The sequence below is a fragment of the Clupea harengus genome, chromosome 19 (genome assembly GCF_900700415.2).
Source record: "Clupea harengus chromosome 19, Ch_v2.0.2, whole genome shotgun sequence".
Lineage (NCBI taxonomy): Eukaryota > Metazoa > Chordata > Actinopteri > Clupeiformes > Clupeidae > Clupea > Clupea harengus.
This window is the reverse complement of record NC_045170.1, coordinates 7,467,401-7,487,400: the sequence shown is the minus strand read 5'-3', so window position 1 is coordinate 7,487,400 and position 20,000 is coordinate 7,467,401. Positions and strand designations below refer to the sequence as shown.

Here is a 20,000-nt window from a genome sequence, read left to right as displayed (position 1 = left end):
TTTTATCCAACCAGAGACCGGAGTAAAGTTCCAACTTCCGGTTTCAATACGGATCCCATAGGAAATACGTATCCTCCACCTACAGGCTATAGCCATATCCTGGGCAAAGTCTTCTGGGAAATACACAGTCATTTTCTAAATGCCACTCTTATCCCGTTTCAGTGAAGAGGCAAAAGCTTAAATTTGTATTTAGGCTAACTCTGAGGGGTATAGTTTGAAAAAGGGAAATAATTGCTTAGTAACACACCCGCATTCATTTTCAAATGCATCACATCCCAACGAAGAACCTACACAAAAATGTTCAGCAAAAAGAACTATTAGTTCAAAATGTTTGTAAGTTTAAAACATGAAACCTGGATGTGAAACATGCTAGTGTGAGTTTAGGAGACAACCAAAAATGCCTTTCTGATTCTGCTGTATGTCGCATTCTCCGAGGTTAGAGCGCCCTCTGCTGACATGCATCGAACATGCAGGTTCATATTGGGCTCTAGAAAGTGCTGCAGCCTATTCATTTGATCAGGGTCGGTTACAATATGAGGATGTCATAGTAATTGTTTAGGCTTGTTTGGTGCCAAGACCTTTTATATTATTGTAACTTTCAAATATCACTTTACTGGTACTCTTATAATATATATATATCCTTTCACGATATATAATATATAAAACTCATGTCACTCAGTGTACTTAGATTGCCTCCCTCCACCTGACCTTTAACCTTTGGCCCCATCATGACCTTCTTGCAGAGCATATACACCTGAGTGATAGACAGTAGGCAGGACCTGAAATATAGCAGCTAACAGTTTAGCTGAATAGCAACTATTTGGGGCAGAGATTTGGGAGGAGAAGTCCAGATTTGATCATCAGACCATCTTTTGTTACAGTGTTGGCCCGTGGACAGAAAAGATGATGGCACAGTATGGGAGATAGAATTAGTATACTATTACTAGTTTAGTATACTATTACTATTACTATACTATTAGTATACTGGAGTATTGCAAGCCTGGTGGGACTCTCCTGCCTGGTCTTCATTACAAAGAGCCACCCCAGGCCTGGCGTGGGATGCAGAACACAAGTTTAAGGACCTTTACAAGGCATGGGATATAACTACACTTCCACAGGTAATTATGGGTGGCTTTAAAAATGGCTGAAGATGGGAGAGAAAATGTTTAAAAATAGACTGCTGCGTACTTATACTTCAGTTGTTTCATGAACCAACTCAGTTTCTTGTACACTGCTCTGGATCAGTAAACCTCACAGACTCAACGCTTGGCTCAACTGGTTTGTTTTTATTTAATGGAGTTGTTTTACTTTAAATTAGAGACCAAGAAAATTCCCAACACTAATTTCTACATTTCACAGTCAACATATGTGCTGTATGGTTTGAGTTAAACAGATTTGTCTCACTTGATAATAGGTCATAACCATTGTGTTGGTTTTAATATTACTTCACTTGGAAATACTATAAAGTAACTCTTCCAGGATTCCAGCCTATTCAATTGTTGTCTAAAATATGTACCCTCATTCAACAACGAACTGTGTGTGGAAATGCTGCCTGAGGTTAGCTGTGTTGTGGGATTTCTCAATTAACTTATATCTCTTTACATTTTCCTAATTAAACTAGTTCACGAAAGAATTCTGATTCACACATTATCATAAATATCTTTTTTTTTGACATTCAAAATAATATTCAGCCTTGAGAGTTGTAAAAGTAAAATATGTTGTTGTCTTGCATGGCTCACTGACATTTCAAATTTAGTTCTAAATCACTATTATGTGTAAATCCCAATTTTAATTGTAACTGATCACTTTGTCAACCACAGCTGCTGCTAATAGGCTAGAAACCCTGTGCAGATATGATGGTAAATAAATGCCAGGATTGGAAACAGCATTCAGATATTTTTTGTCTCTCCTGGATGCCTTTCTAACAAAAAAAACATGTGGTGGTATCAAATCAAATATAAATGGCATGATAGAAATTAAGGTTTGGATGAGCAGAATCGAATATGTGTTGATTGTAAACATGGTTGTGGTTTCTTAATCTTATGGTTTTTTTTTTTTTTTTCATGCACATGCAATATAGCATTGTTGTGTGGATCATAGAAACTGAAGTTGTGGATTATATAAATACTGTGAAGAGATCACATTTTGCAGGATTTTACAGGATGGCATAGGTCTACAGAATAATGTTGTCAATACAATACATTTAAGGTGTGTATTTGGGTAAATGCATGTCAAATAATGTTATGACTTATTTTCACTGTAATAACATATTTCTTTATGTACAAATTCATGTGCAAATTCATTAATTTGCTGTATTGGGACGGCACAGGCCTACAGAGTAGACTGTATGCAGGAGTACAGTGCTTGGTCCCACAGAGAGACTGTGCGTCTCTGACGTGGCAAAGGGGCGGAAGTCACTGTTTGTGTTTTGCATAGGCCCTAATCTCTATGGTGTTTTGGTTCTGAAGAGGAAGTTGCGAAGAAAAGAAAGGAGGAGACGTGATCGGGGTTGTTGAGATAATTTCACGGTCCAGCACTAAGAAATTGAACAGTTGACGATCATTCACGGACCATATCGTTGGAGAACAGTATAGTGAAAATCATCAGCTGACTCCTAGGTAAAACGAATGATCTGTTCGGGGAAGTTCTGTAACAGTAGCTGCGTTCTTGCTAGGCATAGCTACGCTAGGTAGCTAGATAGGTGGCTAGTTAGCATCACAAGATGACAATAATGAAACAGGCCCTGGGTTGAATTCGGTAACATCCTGTATTTGTTTTGACAGCTGATTGTGTTGTGACTGTACTCTGACTGTTTAGCTGTAGTTATTTACGCAGTTCATGTCTTGTAACAGATACAATTGTGCTGCCCAGTGCTTTGCCACCTAGCAATATAGGTTAAATGGCATATTTACTTGTTAGCTAGCTAGCTAGTAAACATGCTAAGCTAGCTAGTTAACTATGCTGCCTGTGAGCTTGAAGCCACTGTCGCAGTTTAATGCTACTACCTTAGCAACTCAGCAGCATGAGAATCAGCTGTCATCAATGTATGACTTGTTGTCAAACTGTTAGCTTTTGGGCTTATCCTGCCACGGTGGCATTTTGAGGTAAACAAGCAAGCAAATAAGCTAACCCTTATCTACTCCTGTGTGTGTTTAAAAATGGCGGCCTTCTTAAGAATTTTAGCTACGAAAACAAAATCAGATGCGGAATTTGTGGAACGGGTGATGGCTTGGGAATGATGTAGCTACTTGATTAGGAGTGGTGCCTACAATTGGCGGATGCCCCGGGAGCCTCGAGTCTCTCACAATGTATCTGGTCGATAAATTGCTAACGTTAATTTGATAGCTGCCTTGCTAGCAAGTTCAACAACCAGCTTGTTTGTCACAGCTAGCCCACAAGCTGACTGACAACAAGTAAGCTATTGACAATTGTCGTTTTGCGGTCGGATGTGCTTGGATAGCTGGGCTGTAAATATTATAAATACATTATCTGCCTGTTGATTTAAATATATCCCTGCATCTGTTGCATTCTGGCGGCGGTTAACGTCAGCTAGCCAACACCTCAACAATTTCATAGGTATGTTTTGCCTCTGTCACGCTGTGTTCAGGTAACGACAGCTATCAACGATTTGAAGCCTCGGAATATGTCCGTTGAAAACAACCCGAGGTTACTTGGTATCATTAAACTGCACAGCGCAAGGGATAGTTTATAACTATGTAGTTGTTTGCTGTTGGTTGTGGTTGTTATGTATTACGTTTTGTTTTTCAAAGGGATGTATGCTGTTTGTGATGGGCGACATACATTAGTACTGCCTAGCTTTCGACCTTAAATTATGGGTACAGATAATTGACAAAATATCACACTAGATGGCTGGACCTGGCAAAGGGTAGTAGCCTATATGATGTTTGGTATTTGTATGTTTTCGTTAGCTAGTCAGGTACATCAATGCCCATATAATGTTAAACATGTGAAGCTCTTGTACCCAGAGACATGTAGCATATATCTAGCAGGAGGGGTTAGTCCACTTCGATTCTGGTGTAAACACGGATATTGGTGCACGGCTTTAGCGATGTCTCATGACACATATTAGGTTGCTAACATTGGTGCATTTGTTTTTCTCTGTTGCGAAGTTAGGCGCTATCGTCTTTCTTAAGCTGAACTAATGTGAACTCCTGGGATGTTTTTGTTAAAGTGCCATTACCCTTAGGTGCCCCCTTGATGTTTTGATGTTTATTTTGACAACTCCACTGACATTCTGATTGGCATCCGGCCCGTAATCTCCGTTGTCTCTGATGTATGTCAGTGGCCCAACCTCCCCTGTTTAAATGCAGTGGGCTGACTGCCTGGCAGTTTGAGCCAGACAGAAAGCGTCTCGAATTCTCACTTGTTCCGCTCCTTCAGTGTTGTTGATGTTGTGTTGATGACGTGTAGTATTTATTTCAGTTTTCATGGTGTGTCAGTAGATTCTTGCTGTAGTTCTACATCCTTTCCCATCAAGTCAAACCTACTTTAGCTCTGTTTTTTGTGACTCAGACCATAAGTACCTCAGCATCATCCCTTCTGATGCAGGTGCGATTGTATGAACTACTTAATAAAGCCTGCTTTTGAGAACTGAAACAAAAATTCCTCTTCAGGTGGAATGGTTGTTTAATCATTGTGGAATTGTTTAATCATTGTGGAATTTAATCATTGTGGAATTGTTTGTTTGTGTGTGTGTGTTTGGTCCCAGCAGCCGGCAACAACGGGACAGTGCAGCGTGTGTGTGAGTGAGTGACACGGAGTGGGGTGATTGACACAGGTCATGGCCAACCGGGGAGGAGCGACACGCCCCAACGGGCCCAACGCCGGCAACAAGATCTGCCAGTTCAAGCTGGTGCTTCTGGGGGAGTCTGCCGTGGGCAAGTCCAGTCTGGTCCTGCGCTTCGTCAAGGGCCAGTTCCACGAGTTCCAGGAGAGCACAATAGGAGGTTAGTCTCCAAGGGAGCCCAACGTAAACACACTCATGCGTGCACACACACACACACACACACTCACAATCACACAATCACAATCACATACACACACGATCACACACACACTATCACAATCACATACACACACGATCACAATCACATACACACGCACACACACACAATCACAACATACACTCAAACACCAAAATTGTTTTTCAATCACAAACTCCAGCATATGGAATGCACACACACCACCTTGGACATAATGCATAATGTGAATGGATCCACGCTTACACAGACCCAGTTATGTATGCAAACACACACTTGGACATAATGCACAATGTGAATGAATAACATATGTAACACATATTCCCAAACGTGTGTGCAGTGCATATGCACATCCAAACAAACAAGCATGCATGTATCCAAGTGTGTATACTGATAGTACATGCATACACACTGGCAGCATGCAAACGACCATATGAATAGATGTACATCTAAAACCGAATGTTTGTACAGAAACACATATTTACACACCCAAAAAGCCATGGATGCTTGCATGCAAAAATAAATGCTAGGCAACATTTGTTTTTGAATGGAGATTACAATGTGGCATTTCGAAAACAACACGTATTTCATAACTGCTTGTATTATATTTAGTGCTGTTAAAATGAATGCCATCATTTTTGCCATTCATTATCACAAATAACGTAGCTGCCTGGGTTTTGTTATCATTTCTCTTAGTGCGTATGTAATGGTCTGGGGGGCATCCAACATATACCTGACACAACCCAACGGGCTGCACACAACGTTCTAACTACCGACAAATTGTGCCACAGTTAAAATCGATTGACCGCACTAATTATATTACACATTTAGTCAGAGATAACCAAATTCAGTTGGTGTAAATTATATTTTACACGCATTCATGTATTTGTGCATGTACTTCATACCCCATGCTGCTACGGAGTTGTGGAGATATAACCTTATGAATCACCTGTTCCAGTCCCAGAGCGGCAGCCTTCTTGGCAACGCCTCTAGGCAGCTATTTCGGGCAAACAAGATCAGGCTCCTATCTAAATTAATGGGAGAGATCAGGCTCCTATCTAAATGAATGGGAGAGATCAGGCTCCTATCTAAATTAATGGGAGAGATCAGGCTCCTATCTAAATGAATGGGAAAGATCAGGCTCCTATCTAAATGAATGGGAAAGATCAGGCTCCTATCTAAATGAATGGGAGAGATCAGGCTCCCATCTAAATGAATGGGAGAGATCAGGCTCCTATCTAAATGAATGGGAGAGATCAGGCTCCTATCTAAATGAATGGGAAAGATCAGGCTCCTATCTATATTAATGGGAGAGATCAGGCTCCTATCTAAATTAATGGGAGAGATCAGGCTCCTATCTAAATGAATGGGAAAGATCAGGCTCCTATCTATATTAATGGGGAGAAACTCGCATCACTGGAATCACTGTTTAAATCTGCCATTAACGCAATAACCATTGTTTCAATAGTTGCTAAAATAAGGCTTTCGAGTTGATTTGCTTTCTGAGCACCAGATTTAGGTGCACGGCTATTGCCATTGTAATGGTGGAAATAAACAGAACGTTCAGGTGAGGCGAAACGTCAGTTAATCCTTTTCCAACAATCTGATCGGCTCTTTATGAAACAGGGCAGGACCTTCAGCTACTCACCCACCATTTTTCGCGTTACAGACTCCCCCATTCATTCTTCCCTCCATGATTTGTGTCCTCCGCTATAGTGTCTCTGCCTGTTCCCAGTGAAGTATTCTCCACAGAGCGTCCGCTGATGGACCAGCCACCACCCTTGCACTGCAATGTGATTTGTTTGTCCTCCTTTGTTGTCTGCTTATGGAGATTGTAGGCCCTATGAAATGGCTTTTATTGATTATAGACCTTTTTGGCTAATGTTTGGTAAATTACCTGTTCATGACTTTGTTGATAACTAGGTACCATTATTGATTGTAAGTTGAGCATACTACTGAAAATGACGAAAGAAGTGTGTTAGTAGATAAAGGAGCAGGTTTATGTAATGTTGTAGTTGGTATTAACATTACTAACCTTAATTCATTTCATTCGTTACTGACATTCACCTGTCCATGCGCTAGGTCTTCCCTGAAAATAACACCATCTTTCTTCAAAAAGCCCTCTTTTTGGTGAAAAGCAGGAAGTAAATGAATCATGATGCGAAGCTAGATTATGGGTGTTGTCCAGACTTCTCTTAATGACATACCTGTGTCTAAGGCAATGTATATATATATATACACACACACATACACTTCTATGTACACTTGGCGGACTCTGTAGATGAAGTCCCACTCCCTATGTGGATATGAAGAACTCATTCTAAGTCATGTAAAGTCAACTTTATTTATAGAGCACATTCAAAACATTTATATATGTATATTTATGCACATGTATGCACAAATACACTCTCTTAAAGCCAGAATATAGGCAGAATATATGTTTTTTTGACTGAGTCATGCGGTATATTCATGTGGTATGTTTCAGGTCGTCTAAAAGCAGAATGGTGGAGTCCTTCACTTTGCCATCTGGACAAAATGTTGAATTCTGTGTTTTAGGTTTACTTCATCACACCGCATGGTTAGACTTTCAAAGGTAGAGTGCAGTGCAGGTAAAACTCCACCTTTTATAGCCAGGGGCTATAAGTGAACGCTAAAATTTGCGATTGAGTTGATTTTATTGATGAATCTTTTATTTTTATAAATGTGTCCGATTTGACATTGATCTGTAAAATTTATGGGCAAAAAATGTAGGCTAATTTCTTTCCCTTTTTCTAGATTCATTTCCGCAATGGTTAAACATAGCCTAACTGTCGTATTAAAGGCAATCCAAGTATTACCAGTGCTCCTCATTAGATTGGACTCTCTTGTTTAACTGCGAAGGCATTGAGGAAAACCTGTTGTTACATCCATCTTTCCACTGTTAAAGCAACTATACCCATGTGTGTCTCCAAAAAAAAGAATTTAGTAGACAAAAGTTTGGCCCTCTTCAGTGGTTTCCATGATTTGTTTTCAGTGACTCTGCATTTGTGTTCCCTTTTAGAGCTAACACGGAAAGATGATATGTAGTATTTCATATATAAATCCTATTGATATCGAATCTGGATGTAATTGAATCAAATTGATTCATAAGCTTGTGAATTTGAATAATCGAATAAAATCTGGGCATCTGTACCAATACCTAGTCCTACTGGCTACTGAGTTCCTGTATAGCGTGTGTGTATGAGGTCTGTTGACTGTGTTTTTAAGCCAGGTTCTCCTTTGGGACAGTGAAGGAAATGTACAGAGATGGAAACACACACAGACACAAACACGCACATAGACACACACACACTCCCCCTATGCTGTGTCCAATCTATAACGCATACAATGCTCCATACCCTTGAGGACTGACCTCAGTCCGTTGTGCATGGTATTGATCGGTTTATTAATGATGTGACTATAGGTTGATTAGCCCAACCTTAGTGATTGTATAATCAATATATCAGTTATAATTTGGGAATTTGATTTGTAATACAGAAATGGAACTGAAACATCTCTTACTCAGTTTGCAAGCTGTCTAATTGCCTCTTTGCTTGGTTGTGTGTGTCTGTGTGTGTGTGTGTGTGTGTCTGCCTGTCTGCCCCTTTGTGTGTGTGTGTGTGTGTCTGCCCCTTTGTGTGTGTGTGTGTGTGTGTGTGTGTGTGTGTGTGTGTGTGTGTTCCTCAGCTGCTTTCCTGACCCAAACGGTGTGTCTGGATGACACAACGGTGAAGTTTGAGATCTGGGACACGGCAGGACAGGAGAGATACCACAGCCTGGCACCCATGTACTACAGAGGAGCGCAGGCTGCCATTGTAGTCTACGACATCACCAACGAGGTACACACACACACACACACACACACACACACACACACACACACACAGACTGGGGTGTGGCCTAACAGTCAGACTGCAATTGCCATTACCAGTGCTGCGACACCACACACACACACACACACACACACACACACATACACACCGTACACACACACACACACACACACACACACACACACACACATACCCGCACATGGACATGTGTACACACACTCTCACTCACACTAGAGGGTGACACAGGAGTGGATTTTCACTTCTGTCCGATCCCACTCCCACAATAATACTCCTGTCCCGTCCCACTCCCACAATAATACTCCTGTCCCGTCCCACTGCCATGATGGATATAAAAAGATTCCTGTCCCGTCCCAATCCCGGAAGAGTGAGTCCCGTCCCATCCTGTTCCTGTGTTGTGTTTTCTTAGGAAGGGGTGTGTGAGTGGTAGTCTTTAGGCAATGCAATTTCATTTTGATTTGTTGTTCTTGCCATCCTTGTCTTAGATTACTTAGGCAGTATGACACGAGTGAGAGTTGGGTTGGTCAAAGGTACCCCCCACGGCTGTGGTTAAGCTGTAGGCCGCAGAGTGTGAGGGATATCTTTTACCAACCCCACAAACACGAGCGGCATATTACACAACAGATGTATTACTGACTAATTGAGTTTGAAGACACCAGATTGGCACTTTTATTTATCTCTTTTGATTATTTTGATTTTGTCTATTCATTCTCTGCCCAAACATTTTTTTTTAGTATTTGGGCGTCAAGCGTTGATAAGCAGTGAATACTGTCACTCTGAAGCTTAGTTAAGTCAGAAAGGCACATGTCTTCACAATACATGTTCATTTGTACATTTCCCCTACTCCATATGTCAAATTTAGCATTATAAAATCACTTTTTGCTCTCTCGCTTTGAATGAATGTAGACATTGTACAATTCAACGGTTGCATTTATATAAAACGTGGAGTGATGAAGAGTCTGAGTCAGATTGTTCCAGGATATCTCCGCTCATAGAATGCCTCTTGTCCAATCAGAAGTTAATACATTGCTTGACTGGATCTAACTGTTGTAAAACATATACACCTCAGAGGATGTGTCATCACTTTGTAGTCCTTGATGTACTTCTGTGTCAGAGCAATTTACTGTATGGGGAAATAACATTTAGAATAATCACACCTGCCAAACTCTGTCAGTAGTAATAGTCCACACACACACACACACACACACACACACACACACACACACACACACACACACACACAGACGAGTAAATGCAAATTTACACCAGAACCGTTTGTCAGGCTTTTTTGTGTTTTTTACGTCTTTTGTTATAGATAGAGTTTTATTGGATTCAGTGCAACCATTTAGATCGTCAGCGTTTAAAGCGTGTATTACGTCCGTAGAAATGAGATGACAGTGTTTTTTTACGCTTCAGTTATTATTTTTTTGCATGGAAGTGAGACGTAATGGCACACACAAAAAACATCCTTTTAGTTTAAATAATGTATTATTAAAGTATTAATTATTATATTTATTATAAATTATTAGTTTATATTATTGTTTTATTAAAACATTGTATTCAACTCTTGTTTCATGATTTGTGTTTCATGATATCAACTACGACACTTAAGCCGTTTTCTCATATGAACTCTGTACAATGTCCAGAGAATCAGGTCCGCACAACGTACAACGATTTGCCCTTTCACCCCTAGAGCACACAACAGGAGATTGTCCATGTCACCTACAGGAAATACTCTATTCGTCTTACCATACAGTCACTTGGACGACACAAGAGAGAGACAATCAAAACCAACAGTTTTAGAAGATGCTTTCACTTGAAAGTTACACACACACACACACACACACACACACACACAAGCCGTTTGCACATATGGGGAATCAGGTCCCCCTTTGCACCTAGAGCACATAACAGGAGATTGTCCGTGTCAGACACATTCTCACAAATACTGTTGTTTGGGACACAGGAGAGACATAAACCCTTGCACACAAAAACACACACACACACACACACACACACACACACACACACACACACAAACAAACCAACCCTTGTCACAAGGGTGTCTAGCTTATGGGCCGTTCCTGGCTTGTGGTTACTGGGTCACGGAACTGATAGTTAAACATGTCGGCTAAACATTAGTTAGCTTGGAAAAGGCTGGTTTGTAAGTTTACATAAGTAAACATTACAGGTATCTATTGCCATCTACAGCTACCACCCATGAGGTATAATGAGGTACACTCTAATGCTGAAAATACATGGAAGCGGAGTGAAAGGCTTGCTTCGCTGTGTGGGTGTGCTGTGCTGTGTGGAAATGGTATAACAGACTGAGCTAGCCAGCTAGTAGGCTATCCAGTCGCTTGTCTTTACATCAGAATAGTATTTCCGGATTAAATATCTAACGTACCAGGAACAACAGCCCTACAAGGCCCTCTAAGCTGTTCTTTTTAGCAAATTAAACGACCGAACGACGCATATAGTCCCACAATTTTCAAACCGTCAAAGACGACAAACAAACAATTGGCTGCTGCCTGCAAAATTCGCTCCTCATTTGCGTAGGATTGAAGTTTTCTCAACTCTTTTCACTCACTTCGTCCAATTCGCTCATCTACGCCCCCGACGCCTGCCTCCAGTAGAAAATGAGAGGAACACAGAACTTCGCTTTGCTCACTTCGCTTGCATGCATTTTGAGGCTTACACAGATAGCATTAGCATTAGCACAGATAGCATGGTAAGTCTCTGTCTAGTGTGGGTTCCTGTGCCAGCTTCCTAAGATAAGTCCTATCTGGCCTTGCTCTGGTGTGGATGTGGTCACATGCTGCCATGTTAAGCGGTTTGTCCCTCCTTTAGCTCAACTTGTAGAGCATAGTGCTGGCAACACCAAGGTCATGGGTCATGGTCATATTGTAATGAAAATGTATATCTGTACTGTAAGTCGCTTTGGATGAAACCCCACTCTAATTCTACTTGCAACTCTCTGTCTGTCTGTCTGTCTGTCTGTCTGTCTGTCTGTGTGTGTGTGTGTGTGTGTGTGTGTGTGTGTGTGTGTGTGTGTGTGTGTGTGTGTGTGTGTGTGTGTGTGTGTGTGTGTGTGTGTGTGTGTGTGTGTGTGTGTGTGTGTGTGTGTGTGTGTGTGTGTGTGTGTGTCTCCTCGTGTCCCCAGGAGTCTTTTGCTCGAGCGAAGAACTGGGTGAAGGAGCTTCAGAGACAGGCCAGTCCTAACATAGTCATCGCCCTGTCCGGCAACAAGGCTGACCTCGCCAACAAGAGAGCTGTCGACTTCCAGGTCTGTGTGTGCGTGTGCGTGTGTGTGCAAGCTTACGTATAGGCCTTTGCATATGTGTGTGTGAGTGTCTATCCGTGTGTGGTCATGCACAACACAACAAAACAAAGTTCCGGGTTATAAAGTGTCATAGTGTATGTATAATGGCTTTACAGAGGAGTTTTTTTTTAACTAATCAAAGTTAAGGTTATAAAGTATGTATGGTGTATGTATAATGGTTTTTAACTAATCAAAGTTAAGGTTATAAAGTGTGATAGTGTATGTATAATGGTTTTTTAACTAATCAAAGTTAAGGTTATAAAGCGTCGTAGTGTATGTATAATGGCTTTACTGTGGAGGTTCCTCTAATAGGCTCTGTGTTGTGTTGTGGCAGGATGCTCAGTCCTATGCAGATGATAATAGTCTACTCTTCATGGAGACATCAGCAAAGACATCCATGAACGTCAACGAAATTTTTATGGCAATAGGTTTGTATTTCTGATCATTTCCATGGCAATAGGTTTGTATTTCTAATCATTTCCATGGCAATAGGTTTGTGTTTCTGATCATTTCCATGGCAATAGGTTTGTGTTTCTGATCATTTCCATGGCAATAGGTTTGTGTTTCTGATCATTTCCATGGCAATAGGTTTGTATTTCTAATCATTTCCATGGCAGTAGGTGTGTATTTCTGATCGTTTGCTAATGCATGTTGATGTGTAAGTGCCTCTGGGTCATGGGATCAGGTGCAGAGAGTTGTATTTGTGTAGGAATGTATTTTATTTTACTCATACATTTTTGCTACATCCATACTAGTTTGTACCTTTGAAACCATATCTCTTAAATGATTAGCAACATTTCCTGCTTCCTGATCTGGAGATTAATGAAATTGAAGAAGTTCATTCAATTTCGTCACACACACACACACTCACACACACACACACACTCACACTCTTTATCTCTCTTAGCGAAAAGGTTGCCCAAGAGCGAGCCTCAAGCAGCTGGTCCTAACAGTGGGCGGAGTCGGGGGGTGGACCTGACGGAGACTGCCACGCCCACCAAGGCCCCCTGTTGCAGTAACTAAGGCAACGCCCTGCTCCAGCGCTGTGATTCGTCAGTCACTCTTGAGACGTCCCTTCCCTCTCAAAACTATTTTGATCTGCAGTAACACAAAAAGCTAAGCTCCACCCCCTTCCGTCTCGTCTCTTCTCTGCAGTTGCTAACACAAAGCCCCGCCCTTCAAACAGGAAGTGACTAATTACAAGCACCGCCACCAAACGGTCTGGTCTAGTGGAGCGCCTCTAACTCAGCTGTCACTAATTCCCTCCCCCAAATCTGTGTGTAACCCTGGAAACAAGAGGTGTGGCTTCCTATGCCCCGCCCCTCTGGCACAGCTAAAGACTAGAGAAATATTTCTAATGAAGTCTTCTTTTTCTGACTCGGTTTTTTATTTGATTTTTGCTTTTTGTCTTTTTTTATTTCTTCTCATGTTGTTTTAAATGTACTTAGCAGAATTATGAATGCATGCATCACTACAAGGCCTAACAAAAACAACACAAACACAGCACAAGAATTTGTGCTGTTCCATGAAGCTATAAACAGGAGTTTAGTTACACACACACACACAACACACACAAACACACACAAACACAAACACACATTCACCTGCAAACACACAGCAGCATAAACACTGTCTTCTTCTTGCAGACCTGCTGATACTGTGCAGTTGTTCATAGGCAGTTATTGCTGATCTCAAGGCCACAAGCAGAGTACTAAACCACTGTTATCTGCAGGCCACATGTGTGAGTGTCTGTCTGTCTGTCTGTCTGTGTGTGTGTGTGTGTGTGTGTGTGTGTGTTTGCGGGAGAGAGCGAGAGAGAGAGAGAGGACCCCAAGGCGTGGGTGAGAGAAGGTGTTTGTGTACACAGAGGTGCGATTGGTTTTGGTGACCGGATATCCTCATAGAGAACAGCACAGAGATGAACTGATTCACATAGGCACAGTTTATACGTCACCCTTAGTCAGTAGGGTACACGCATATTCACATTTAGACAAAAGTAGAATTCGTTTTCTCGCTTTTCCTTCATTCCCTTTCCATAATCTGCTCATGCGTACACACACACACACACACACTCCCCCCCATCTGGTCTGTAATTCCGACAGCTGTCTTCTCATGCCTTGCACTAAGTATGCTTATGATTCTGTGTCTGATGACCGTGTGACATAGAGAAATATATAAATAATTTACTGTACATAGGGTGATGCAATGTAGTCGACTTTTCATTTCATATTTACACAACTAATGCTTGCTAGGGAGTTGTCTTGGTAACGATAAAAAAAAAAACTGTACAGTAACCAGTAACCTGCTTTGATATGGGTTGGACATATGAGCTCTTGTTTTTGTTTTGTTTATTTTTCACAGAAATGGTTAAATTATAATCTTTGGTGGTCTTTATAAATGTATGTAGTGTTATTAACAAATGGAAAACAAAAAAACAGACTTGCATTTCTTTAGTCTCTGTCCGGCTGAAGGCTGCAGAAGTCCTAACAGGTTCCCCCTGTCGCCACGCCCCCCGCCCTGCACTTATCCTATCAGTGCTGCCCCAACACCACAAAGCCCCTCCCTCCCTCCATCAATCAGACGCCCCAACCAATCAGACGGAAGGCACTGGACCAGAGGCCCCACCTGAATGGCTAGCTTTCAGTCACATGATGGATAAAGGTTTGGGTGAGCAGGAGGAGAGGGAGAGCTGCGCTGACCACACACACCCGCAGAACCTCACACACAGGGTTCCACGTGTTCTGTGTCCTCGAGAGCGTTCTACATTTGCTGTGTGTTCTACATGTTTATTTGCAGTGAGTGCTGAATGTAGCCGGGTAAAAAAATAAATAAAAAAATCTAAATGCGACCATTTTACAGTACTATCCATTTACCAAATAAAAACATGAATAAACACAAGGATACCTAAAGCATCCTGTTGACTTACTGGGTGAGTGGCTGTGCAGTGGGCAATGCGGTTTGACTGATGGGTTAGATGACCCAGTTATGGTTTAGACCTGGCACACATTAGGCCTAGATACGGTTCAGACATGGCACAGATTTGGCCCAGAGACGGGTCCAAACAAGTGACTCAGTGGAGAGGATGAAAAGAGACCTGATTCCTCTGTTCATTACACATACATGCAGTTTTCCTGTCCCTTCCCTGTAAGTGCTGTCCGGGGGCATTCTTGTCTAACTTGGGATGGAGTAACACTGACAAAGTCTTTGTAATAGATTAAAGTCCATCAGTCTCAGAAAACTCTGTGGAGACCTTTGGTCCCTTTTATACTGTGATCTCTTCCTAAACTAATGTTATTATATCAGGACTGTCATTAATGATGTGCTTTTGTAACAAACTGGTATAGGCAGGGGCGGGTGGGGGGGGGAGTACTCTACGTCAGCATCGGCCTTGCAAGGATTAGATGTTTAACAGTATATGGCGTCTTGAGCAATTTTCAACCCATAACATGCTGATTTTTTTAAATAAAAATGCTAATTGTATCAATATTAACACCAGCATGTATGTTTCATCACAGTACAGTCATTTCGTTTACACGTTTTAAAAAAAAAAAACACGCATTTAAGGGTGCAGTGACTCTTTCAAGGTACTTTTTATCCATGGGGATAGGGCGGCTGAGAGTTGTGAGAGGTGACAGTTTTCTCGCCCACAATTTCCAGCAATGCCGCTCCAACTCAGAGTCGCTGAGGCAGAGGAAGAACCGTTGCTGGACAGGTGTGATATAGATGTGATGAGCAGTCACCTGACCTCTGAGGGGCAGTTGCAGAGCACAGGGCCGTTTCCATCTGCTGCACGCACACAATACGTGAGGATGACGCAATTATGGTCAAGATCAACAGAACGTTATATTTTTCACCGAGGTAGCCAACGGCCCTACTTGACACAGCAAACCAGCAAAATCTTTGCGTTCTCCTACATAACGCAATAAGAGGTAGGCCTGTTCCACGAGAGGCTTGCGTGTAGGCCTATTACTCAATTATGAAATCGTATTGACCATGTCTCCTCCCACTCGCAACAAACATATACATAGCTGTCTTGCAAATCAGCGACGTTGGCTGATAATGCAACAAACCCATTTCATGCAAATAGGATAATAGTGTGTTTCTCAAGCGCCCGTCTATCTACCGGAGGTACTAAGTGCCCGTGCCTTACTCCCTCTCTCTGCAGGAACCGGTTTGACCTTGAAATTTTGTTAACGAATGAGAGCATTTTTTTGGCCCTACCGATTCATAGTGGAATATTCTGTTGTGTCCCCTAGCGGAGGAGAGACGGACTTACAATGTCAAATGAAAGAAAAAAAAGGGATGAACGCCATGTCTGAATCCTGCTGTTGAGAAGTGGAAAAACGGGTGTGTGTCCGAGAGCGTCGAAGATTCGGCTCGCGGGTCCTGTTCGGGCTGGCTCTCCGGGATGTCGGAAAGCGCAGGGGTCCCGCAGGGTTCCCCGGCAGTCGGAGCCTCGGGTTCGGCCCCGGCAGCGCCTGGAGCCGGGGGAACGGAGTGTTCGGGCTCGGCGGTCGGATCTGCACGTATCGCCGTCAAGAAGGCGCAGCTCCGCTCCTCTCCGCGACCGAAGAAACTAGAGAAACTAGGAGTGTATTCTTCCTGCAAGGTACCCGTACCTACCTGTCTCCCCGTCCAACCTTTCCGTGTCTTATGGCGTTAGCTCATGAGTTAGTTTTGGTTTGTGTGTCTTGTGCGCTGCTGACAAGCGCTTCATTTTGCAAGCGCAGCATAAGGGGCCATAGCTGGTGTTTTTATTTCCCGCATTTTTATATTGCCTAATTTTACAATGCTGAAAGTTCAACAGCGAACAACGAGGCATTTTACTGCTGAAACTGGGATATTTAGACGATGTGCAAAGGAAACTTTGCAGCTGCGTATTCTAGAGAAGACGTAAACACACATACTTGGCGGGTTGTCAAATCCAGTGTTTTGAATATCTTGGCTTGAGTGTGTAGCCCATACCAGCAACAGGACATTGAGCTGAAGGCGACAGTCATGCCAGACACGGGGCGACAAGTGAGAGTGTGTGTGTGTTTGAGTGTGTGTGTTTTGACGTATGGGGTTTGTTGTGAAACGTGAGATTATGTTTGTCGAGTCCATAGCTCCGCGAGCCCAGAACAGCGTCTTTGTTATGACAGGGTGACAGCTGCTGGGGGGCGGGCCTTGCTGCTGCTCCCCCGTGCGCGCTCCCGGGGCGAGCACGCCGCACAGCGATGTTGTTGATCATTGGAGGCCAGCGACATACTCCTAACTGAGACAGCAGAGTCTGGCATTGACATGTTCAAAGCAGTTTATCTATATTTTAAAAATGGTAAACCTGTTAAAATAGCTTTATCTTTTAACAGTCGTTGCAGTTTTCTGCTTTGCCATTTGACAAAGTTTTGACTGAACTTACGAAATGGTTGAGTGTAGCTATAGAGGAAATAAGGGGGGAAAGTATACTTAAAGATGTAGTCCGCAATTCAGGCTAAAGCTTGTTGATATTTGTGCTCAACAGCCAATCTGATTACACCCACGCCCTTTCATGCTCCTGAAGCAGGGTGTTCATTGGCTGCAATTGTGTATGGCTCGGAGTGAGTCACTCCATTTGTTTCCCATCTACAGAGCAAGGACTGTGTAGGAACACCAGAGTTTGTTGTTTGTTTTTGAGCGCACACACTCAATGGACAGCTAGAGGGCCATGTAGTACCTAGTGTGTTTGTATGTTTTTATGTTATGTGTAGTACTTATTGTGTTTGTATGTTTTTATGTTCACTGTATGCACCTATACACCAGAACAAATTCCAGGTAGGTGTAAACCTACTTGGCAATAAATACTATTCTGATTCTGATTCTGATAAGGAGCAACTCGCTGAATTGGACTAAAAAGTGTATTGGATTACATTCATGAACTGTACCTTTAAAGTCAAACATCTAACATATTTACTGATGTCTTTAACCAGGTGCATCTAAGGTGTTATAATTACGCCTGTGACAGCTTCAACTGGGCATATAATTACGCCCAGTTAAAGGCCTGGCCTGGTGGTTTACAAGGTAAGTGGTCACTCTACTGACTAACATGTCTTTGTGTGTGTGTGTGTGTGTGTGTGTGTGTGTGTGTGTGTGTGTGTGTGTGTGTGTGTGTGTGTGTGTGTGTGTGTGTGTGTGTGTGTGTGTGTGTGTGTGCGCGCAGGCTGAGGGAGCATGCAAATGTAATGGGTGGAAGAGCCAGAACCCTCCCCCCACTCCCCCCCCACCCACGCCTCCGCGGGCCGAGCAGCCTGTGGCCGTCAACCTGTTGGAGCCCTGTCGCAGCTGTAGCCACTCCCTCAGTGAGTCAACACACACACACACACACACACAACACACACACACACACACACACACACACACACACACGCACACACACCAACTTGATGTCACATAGACAGCCAGGGAGGTGGTGATGCAGGTATGAATGTGGGCAACACCCAATCTCCACTATCAGCAGCAGTTACCCTGACATGACACCCTCAGCTCTTTTACTCTCTCTCTCTCTCTCTCTCTCTCTCTCCCCTCTCTCGCTCGCTGTCTCTCTCTCTCTCTCGCTCGCTGTCTCTCTCCTCTCTCTCTCTCTCTCTCTCTCTCCTCTCTCTCTCTCTCTCTCCCCCTCTCTCGCTTGCTGTCTCTCTCTCTCTCCCCCTCTCTCGCTTGCTGTCTCTCTCTCTCCCTCTCCCTCTCTCTCTCCCCCCTCTCTCGCTCACTGTCTCTCTCTCTCTCCCTCTCTCTCCCCCCCCCCTCTCTCACTCTCTCCCCCCCCCCTCTCTCTCAGCATTCTCACACACATATGTACAAGCATATCTACAGCATATCTTCATGACATTGCAGGCTTATGTGGATGTGTCACAGTTGGCAGTTCATGTGTGCAAATGTGTGCGTTTGTGTATGTGCGTGTGTATGTATGGTGTGTGTGTTTGTGTGTGTGTGTGTGTGTGTGTGTGTGTGTGTGTGTGATCCTGATGTGTGTTCTCCCTGTGGTTGTCCAGGTGATCATGTGACTCATCTGGAGCATGTCTCGGAGGAGGAGGTGAATAGGCTGCTGGGAATGGCGTTAGATGTGGAGTATCTCTACAACTGCGTGCACAAGGAGGAGGACCCAGACACCAAGCAGGTCTACTTCTCCCTCTTCAAGGTCAGTCACAGCTCCACTTAGCAGAGTTAGCCTGCACACACACACACACACACACACACACACACACACACACACAACACACACACATACACACACACACCATAGTGTGTTTATGTGTGTTTGTGCATATGTCTTTATTTTCTAATAGTTGTGTTGTTGTGTGTGCATGCTGTGTGTCTGTAAATATGAATGTGTGTGTGTGTGTGTGTGTGTGTGTGTGTGTGTGTGTTTTGCAGCTCCTGAAGAAATCTATTCTGCAGATGGGAATCCCAGCAGTAGAAGCTGTAGAGAGTCCTCCATTTGAGAAGCCCAGCATCGAACAGGTTAACACAAATAAATCAGCACACACACACACCACACACACACACACACACACACAACACACACACACACACACATCATAAATACACACACACACACTACACATACATACACACACACACATACATACACACACACACACAAAGAAACAAGCAAACACACACACACCATACATACACACATACATATGTGCACATGACACGACAGCACATAATAGTTAAGAAGTTGAGTAAGTGTGTGAGTAGAGGGTTCTCTGTATGTATAGCAGAACTAGTTGTGCATCTCTTTTCAGGACCTGCAGGCTCATTGCTGAAAGTCCACTCTGTCATGTGTCC

General features: G+C 42.9%; 2 protein-coding genes across 7 annotated transcripts in view; both read left to right on the top strand.

The window, feature by feature from the left end:
- The first annotated feature begins 2,403 nt into the window (after positions 1-2,403).
- On the top strand, positions 2,404-15,092 carry rab5aa (RAB5A, member RAS oncogene family, a). Of its 2 annotated transcripts, none has more exons than XM_012832632.3 (6): positions 2,404-2,618; positions 4,730-4,967; positions 8,706-8,857; positions 12,033-12,155; positions 12,526-12,619; positions 13,099-15,092. In XM_012832632.3, exons 2-6 carry the CDS (start codon positions 4,802-4,804, stop codon positions 13,212-13,214), a joined length of 651 nt encoding a protein of 216 aa, XP_012688086.1. In that variant the 5' UTR covers positions 2,404-2,618; positions 4,730-4,801; the 3' UTR covers positions 13,215-15,092. The 2 variants fall into 2 exon arrangements, with proteins under 2 accessions (XP_012688086.1, XP_012688085.1); XM_012832631.3 differs by having other exon boundaries at positions 2,410-2,618; positions 4,733-4,967.
- An 884-nt stretch (positions 15,093-15,976) lies between these two features.
- kat2b (K(lysine) acetyltransferase 2B) overlaps positions 15,977-20,000 on the top strand; it is a 14,919-nt gene continuing 10,895 nt past the window's right edge. For 4 of the 5 annotated variants that reach the window (XM_031586078.2, XM_031586076.2, XM_031586077.2 and 1 more), the window contains exons 1-4: positions 16,176-16,800; positions 18,367-18,505; positions 19,199-19,344; positions 19,581-19,667. In XM_031586078.2, the coding sequence (XP_031441938.1) occupies positions 16,600-16,800; positions 18,367-18,505; positions 19,199-19,344; positions 19,581-19,667 (573 nt within the window). In that variant the 5' untranslated portion in view covers positions 16,176-16,599. Of the gene's footprint in view, positions 16,121-16,175; positions 16,801-18,366; positions 18,506-19,198; positions 19,345-19,580; positions 19,668-20,000 lie in introns of those variants that run through there. The other variant, XM_031586075.2, reaches the window with a different exon arrangement.